At 36.9% G+C, this 8,034-nt stretch overlaps 1 protein-coding gene across 1 annotated transcript; it reads right to left on the bottom strand.

Moving 5' to 3' along the window:
• Positions 1–1,659: 1,659 nt before the first annotated feature.
• LOC144828394 (olfactory receptor 5V1-like) lies at positions 1,660–2,601 on the bottom strand. The gene has a single exon (XM_078686512.1). It carries the CDS (start codon positions 2,599–2,601, stop codon positions 1,660–1,662), a length of 942 nt encoding a protein of 313 aa, XP_078542638.1.
• Between the last annotated feature and the right edge of the window lie 5,433 nt (positions 2,602–8,034).

The raw sequence follows: 8,034 nt of genomic DNA, 5'->3' as shown, positions 1-8,034 counted from the left end.
CCGTCTTGTGTTATGTTATGCTATTAGAATAATACACCAATCCCTCAATAGGGTATGCAATGGCTACAGTGGAAACAGTGAATGAAGCCTAGAATCCCTGGTAGTAAATGAAGCCAGGAACCTGTTGTTTGACAGGGCAGGTGAACCACCAATTTAGAGTCACTATTCCGGTGAAGGAAAATTCTTCTTAATCCTTTTACTCTCTATTCTCAGTGAATTTAATTGTATCTATTGTGTTACTCTACTCTTCATCTGTGTCAACTCCCCATCCTCCCTTCAATATCCCTGTGACTGAACTCTTTTCAATCAACTTGCAGAGATGGAGCTCTGGAATAGGAGGTTGTGGGACCGGGCTTATCTGTATGTGATCAAGAGTGACTTATGGAAGCTTGAACTTCAGTGAAAGAGTGAAGAAGAAGAATTCTTTTATTGTATAGTTAATAAAAACCATTACAAAAAGTTAAAATACAATAATAGTTAGGAAACTAACAAGAGATATATACATAATTAAAAACCTAGAGTGGAAATGTCCTTCAAGCTTAAAAAGGCAGGGACAGTTACAGAGGGAACAATCACAAAAAAGATGAAAATTCTGAGTTTGTGGGTTTGATCTTTACAATAGTTCCTCTTTTCTTCTCGAAGTTGGTCATAAATGTAACTGCCCTACATATGAGCTGGGGGTCGACCGAGCACAGGACTTGGATGATCTTGGAACGAAATGTGCGAATTCCATATTCCTTGAACTTCGCTGTTAACCTATTCTGGCGTTCCTGGTCCAGTGCGGGACAAATGCAAATCAAGTGAATGAAGTCTTGTTTCCCGCACCACATAAGTCGCACTCCTTGGAGTCTTGAGACCTCCATTTGGGTTGATCGGCATTTGCTGGAAGGTTGCCCATCCTTAGGCCGAGGTATCTGAGTTTAGTATGTGATGAAAATGTAAGTCCTAAGTAGGCAGCCGGCGCGGACCTTTTGTACGATTTTATTGTCATCCAGGCATGTGAGCGATGGCTCAGTGCTTTCTTGTCAATAATCAATGAATGCATATTGTCCGCCTTCTTTACAGCCTGTTTGAACGTTGGAACTGGTAGCTTAGTCTCCCACAATGCTACTAATTCCGTAGTTTCAAGTGAGAGTTGCAAGTATTTGGCATACTGGGAGTTTGGACTGTTAAGCATTGTTTCCCACATGGCACGGTTGACCTCAATTGCCTGACTCATCCAGACGCCGTACCAGAATTTTACTGTCTCATATTTTTTTAGTAGTACTTGGGACTGCAGGCCAAACTCGAGTCACACCTGCACTGGTGATGTGTTGGGTGGTAAGCCGAATAAACGCTTGTAGAATTTCGTTTGGATCTTGTCTATAAGTTCAGCGCTCCTTCCATGGTGTAAAAGAGTGATAAATGTACAGAACTGCCCTCCAACTGAGTGCCTTGGGGAAGAATCATCAATATGATTCAATGCCATCAGGGAAAATAAGAGGCTGTGTGCCATACACAACCCTGGAGCCAATGATTTTATGCCTGTGATGGTATTTACTGAGAGCTTACCTAGCTACAATGTAGTGAAGTGCTGTACAAGATGGATGTATGAGGTGTTACAGAGTTGGCAGAACTGATGCACTGCACCTTCTGACACTCGTCCATCTGTATCTATGATCACTTTGTTGCTCTTTGGATTCTATCAATGGTTTTCTTGACCGCCTGCTTTATCTCAGAGTTTCGGAGACTATAAATCAATGGGTTCACCATGGGAGTCAAGATACTGTAAACCACTGACACAAATCTATCGACAGAGAATGAGTTAGCGCTTGTGGGACGGAAATAGGTGTAAATCAGAACCGCGTAGAAGATGATGACCACTGTCAGGTGGGAGGCGCAGGTGGAGAAGGCTTTGGCTCGACCCTCAGAAGACTTGATTTTCAGAATCGTGGTGATAATGTAAGCGTATGACACAGTCTTGAGGAGGAGCGCCCCAAAACCGACAAACCAGCCCAGCGTAAGAATGACCAGTATGTTAATGAATGTGGCAGAGCACGAAAGCTTCAGCAGAGGGGGGAAGTCACAGAAAAAGTGCTGGATCTCATTGGACCCACAAAACGAGAGCCTACTCATCAAACTCACATGTACAGCGGAGTTAAGGAATCCGACAACCCACAAGCCAGCCGCCAAATGGGAGCAGGTACTCTTGTCCATGATCCTGACGTAATGTAGCGGGCGACAGATTGCAATGTAGCGGTCAACTGCCATGGCTGCCAAGAGAAGGGCCTCTGAAGACACCAGACTAGCAAAGAAATAGAGCTGGGTCATGCAGGCAGTGAACGAGATCGTCTTTCTCTCAGCTAGAAGGTTTACCAGCATCTTAGGGACAGTGACAGTGGAGTAGCAGCAGTCTAGGAAGGACAGGTTACAGATGAAGTAGTACATACCGGTGTGAAGACGTGTGTCTAAGCATATTATTGTGATGATGAGGATGTTTCCAGCCAGGGTGGCCAAGTAAATCAATAGGAAAATAATGAAAAAGAGACCCTCCACCTCAGGAATGGAAGACAGGCCCAACAGGATGAATTCCTTTACCAGAGTTTGGTTAGTCCAGTCCATAGCCAGGCCTTTTGTCTAAAGAGGAATATTGGTGAGAAATATAATGTTAACAATAATACAATATTAAATTAACAAAACAATCACATTGTATTAACAAACCTAACAGTACTAGTCACAATACAATGTTATTATAAATCACATATTTATACATCTTATTATGCAGAGAGTTCATGGGTTAGTTCTCTGGTGAGAACTACATTTTTATTCTATAGCACAGATCTTAATTGTCTGCTAGACATTAGCTGACAGAAGCTGCTTTTATCAAACTAAGGGGCATATTATCAACAACTAACGAGATTTATCCCTAAATGAGCTTAGAAATATTTTTTTATCGCCGTGCATTGCCGGATTTTATCGCAGAGATAACGTGCTATTAGCAACGTTTATCTCAAATGCAATAAAATATCCGGCGCTAGCGGCTAAATGAGTGAATATTGCTGGAAATCCAGTGATATTCAGGCATTAACGCCAATAGAGTCTTAACCTGAATATCCAAATCCCATTGGATATACAGGTTAAGAAGTGGTCTGAGCAGGCATTAGTTTTTGGCGATATTCGCGCTTAGCGTGAATTTTTTATCTCTTTGCCTGCATTGATAATAGGCGATAGCGATGTTAGCGACTGCTTTCAGTCATTACAGTTTGGGTATGCCCACTTTGCATGTCATTAGCGATAAATATCGCTGACATGCAAAGTGAGCCCCAAACCGCTCGCTATCGCCTAGAAACTGTCGCTGACTGTTGTTAGCGACAGCTTGCTAATAGGGCGATAAAATTATCGCCGCTTACGCAGGAAAATGTCCAGCTAAAGCGGTGATAATGCCCTTGATAATATGCCCCTAAATTATACCCATTTATTAATCTTGGAAGTGGCACCACAGGTGTTCTGGCACACGCCCGCTCAGGAGTTTTAAATAACCCAGGGTGGTATTCATGTTAGTTACGGCAGTGGCTTTTCAACTCCTAGGGGCATATGGCACTCTGCTGGAGGACCATATACCATACTTTGAGATCTCTTCCTGCCTGGAGGTGATATTCATGCCTTTAGTTCATCCCCCAGAGAAGTAGATGCACTCAAGGCCGGGCTGAATGCCTAGCTGGCTTAATGTATGTTTTACTGACTTCTTGATTCCTTTTACTTACTGAATAAATTTTCCTATATAAAAATTTGTTTCACTAAAAATAAAATATCAAAACAGGGGCATTGTTTTCCTTACCGCGATCTGGACAGGGCAAATCAGTGACAGTCACTCCGCCCTAAATATTGTGGGGAAACATCTTCTGTCACCCACTAGTCCACTGGTGGATGAGCTACCAGGTTTAGGGTCTCTAAAGGTAGATCAGTTGAGGTATCACACTGTTGGAAACCCTGATGTGCCAGAACAGCAAAGAGTTTGATGGATGGCCACTTTTGGTTTTGATGGTTGTTCTGGTTGTTCTGCAAACTTTTAAACCTTTTTTATTATACATAAACAGATGCCGGAAGTATGAAAATCTTTCTGAAAAACAAATAAAAATAATAAACCAAAGTGTATTCTCCCAAAGTGGGGTGGTTATGATTAATTCTATGTCCCTCATCACTAGCATTTACCTGGCAGTGATGCACAGAAAAAAGCACTTTTTACTACTCACCCAATTTAGGGTACACAATGTAATGTCCTTCCTCAGAGAAAGCTATCCATCGATAGAGCCGAAAGGGGCTCCATCCCAAGGAAGCGTATGGATCGCCTAAGTCAAATTGAGGAGGATGAACCAAGAGTTTGACAGACAGTGTACTCCATCTGCTAAACTGTAAATCATGCCTTATATTTCTAATCTCTACTCAAAGTTCAGAAAGCCTGTTATCACTCTAGGATGACCCATAGTCTCAAGAACTGGAACCATCTTGAAACCATTTTCATAGTTTTGAGACTTTTTCTTCAGACAGCTTTTACAACTTAGACCATATTATCTGAAATACACTAAAGATATAATGTTAACTACTAGAAGAACTGGCTTCTGACCCCCCTCCCTCCCAGCCCCTCCTAAATACCTTTAAACTAAATGCAAAGTATTTAATAAACCGGAATCCTTTGTGGGGCAACCTTTCAGACAATTATGTTCCACCTGATGGATAGTGACTGGAGGTATTTTATACATATAACTTGAATGATTGAATGTGCTTGATTGTCCATGAAAGGAAATGTTTTTCAATTCAAAAATATGTTATTCTAACAATTAAAGGGGACTTAAATTTGACAGTACCTGTGTTGCGTTTCTGGTAAGTGTGTATATTCAGAAATTTGAAATGCAAATTAATCCAAGTGAGCCATAGACACCAGCTATTTTTAGAAGATACTTTGATAATTTGGACAGAGGATATAAATTCCATAAACTGTTCCATATAATACATAAACACTTTAAACTTTCATCTCCATGTCACCATCTGTATTGGCAATGGAAACCTGTCCTTCCAGGACCTCCACATTATTGCTTCATGATGAAAATTAACTACAGCCATTTGCACCAAGCCAGTGTACGCTATGGTATTTAAATTCAAGATATTTAAACTGAAAAGAACATTTTTGTGAGGTGCATTTCCTTGGACAAATGACACTGCACGTATCACTCTGCAACTTCAAACTACTGGTTGGGGTGTAACATGTGATGATATTGATTTCACCTTGATGAACATGTACCAGGCTGGCCATATCTAGAATGTTATGTTTAGGGACATTAAAAAGTTCCTGCATTAATACCTTTAAAAAAATCTTTAGTTGTTGGTCTTGATGCTCATGCCTCCCCTCCTGAAATAGATATTGAAACTTGTTAAAATTTTGATACAACTCATCATGGCAGAATTCACCCCATGAGAGACTATTCTTGAGATTGTCAGTCATTATGTTGAATGACTTTACATATATTACCTATATATGAAATAATGTATTTTGCACATTTACTTTTTTATTGTAAATCAAGGAAGAGGATTACATAACTTGAATTTATTGTAATGTTATGTACTTATTGTGCAATTCATACAGCCCTGAGCAAGCAGCAATTTTCTCTGTGAAACGTGTTGGATTTTACAGTGTTCACATGTTACATGAAGTGGTAGTGTTGAGATAAACAATAAGATGATGGATGATTCCATTATCAATAAGCTATCATGATTCGTTACCCCTACCAACGTTGTTTGTATTATAGTTGAATCATATAATTTGTGAAAATATCTTTGTATTCAATAGCGTTTTTATGGGTTAATTTAAGTATTTTTGTAATGTATTTTGTTGTATTTTTATGTTAATTTTTGTGTTAGTGTGTTTTGTAATTTTTCTCAGTTATTTGTAAAAGTTTACTAAATAATATTGTTATCAATTTTATTTATTGAATATAACTAATGTATATTTAATCATATTATAGAAGCGAGATGCCGGGTCTTCAGGGGTAAGAGGTAGGGAGATTAGTAAAATCAATGAATATTATGTCATTCATATGCCAATTTCTATAAAATATAATAACTCATCAAAATGTTTAAATGGATTATTTTTAATTGTAACCAATTATTTATATTTTTTTTAAATCTATTTGTTTTCTTTAATGTTTAAAACAAATACGTACATTTGTGTGCATATAAATTAAGACATTTTGAAAATGTTTAAGATCATTTCTACATTCAAATAAATAACAAAGATCAATTTACACTTCTTTATGTTTATCACAAAATATTTTTCAATTTGACAATATTAATTTATGTTTACATGTAATTTGTAACTTGTATATTTCTTTTATACAAATTAATCACAAAATGTTGTTGTTTTACTTTTATAAATCAATACTTAATTAGTTTATTTTAGTTAATTTGTGTACAAAATATTTAAGAATTATATTTTTAAATGTAGTATTAGAATGTGTTCGTGCATTTGTGGTTGAAGTTTTTATTTTTATGTTAAAAACCTTACTAATATGAATTAAAATAAATGAATAGTATATCATCTTAATTATTGTTTTCAATGTTTAAAAAACTTGAGTTTTATTTTGAATGTATGCCATTTAAAAAAAAATGTAAGTTATAGTATTAAATAAAATATATAATATATTCAATCTATATACATGAAAAGTACATTTTTAATATGATAATTTGCAATGTTAAATATATAGTAAATATGTATTTGCTAATAATGTATTAAAAGTAATGTTTTCATTTATTTGAAAAGCATTTTTTAGGATGTTTAACTATGGGGTATGGATAGTAAACATGAAGCTTTAATGTCCAGTAACTTCCCCAAAATGATTTAGTTTTGAATATGATTATTAAATGTGACCTCTTTAGCATCCAATACCTTCCACAAAGTGGTTTAGATTGCAGTGGGAAGAGTAAATGTAACCAGATTAGTGTCAAGAACCCCTGCCAAAAATGTTTACATTGAAGTAGGAATAAGAAATGTATAAACCAATGATTTTTTTTTAAACACAGTCCATTTTCCTTAAAGAAAATAGGATACATTTAAAAATAAAAAAATGAAACTTGAAAGTTTCATCTTTTTTATAACAGGCAGTGGTCCGTGAGACCACTACCTGCTCTTAAAAAATATTTTTACAACCATTCTCAAAGGAGGAGGGGGCCCTTTGGTACACTTCCCATTTGTGAATGAGTTACACCAAACTTTCTATTGGTGTTAAACTGTGAATGTTTTGCAACAGCATTTCAGTCACAAAACATTCATACGTACCTTTCGGATTCGGTATTAGGAAGGGATACCCTAAGCATGCCCCTTACAAATACCGAATCGCAAAACTCAAAGTTACTCAATTTGGAGTTTGTACGTACCTAAAGGCATTTTTTCGGTCGGTAATGACCTGATTTTGCGAATTGGGCCATTTACAACCTCTAAAATGTTTGTACATCTAGCCATTAATCTTTTAGGATTTTAATTGTGGGCACTTGGGAGCTAGTGATTCCCCCTCAAACCTTAGAAAGCATGCCTTATTTTGATGTTGGTTACTTTTGGTGTGTGGATGTGTTCACTTAAATTAGTACCAACATCATCTAATATTTAGTAAATTTTCAATTAATAATTTCCGTTCTTATACTTTCTTGGTGGTAAAGGTAGCCCATGAGAGAGTAATCGATTCCCTTTCATTGATGTGATGTGTTGTGCTCTTTCTGTCATTATGTCTAAAAATATTGTAAACATACAAAGAACAAAGGGCCGAATGTTGGGAATTTTCATTTTGCATGTCCCAAATGTCTAATCCCAAGAAATAGCTATTTAAGAAATCCAAAAGGGAATGCACAAAAATATAAACTTAATTCTTGCGATTTCTACATAGTAGGAAACGCTATAAGGAAATTGTTACTTAGGAAATGCGGAGCCATTTTGTTCCTACTGAAAATATAACAATTTGCAATTTCTGAACAGGAAATCACTTATTAGGAAGTGCAAAACTAAGGCCC

Source organism: Lissotriton helveticus, chromosome 1_1 (assembly GCF_964261635.1).
Source record: "Lissotriton helveticus chromosome 1_1, aLisHel1.1, whole genome shotgun sequence".
Classification (NCBI taxonomy): Eukaryota; Metazoa; Chordata; class Amphibia; order Caudata; family Salamandridae; genus Lissotriton; species Lissotriton helveticus.
The sequence above is the reverse complement of the archived record's forward strand: the minus strand, read 5'-3'. Positions and strand labels throughout refer to the sequence as shown.

Excerpts from the sequence above, each read along its gene's own strand:
- LOC144828394 (XM_078686512.1), bottom strand. The coding sequence starts at position 2,601 with ATGGACTGGACTAACCAAACTCTGGTAAAGGAATTCATCCTGTTGGGC.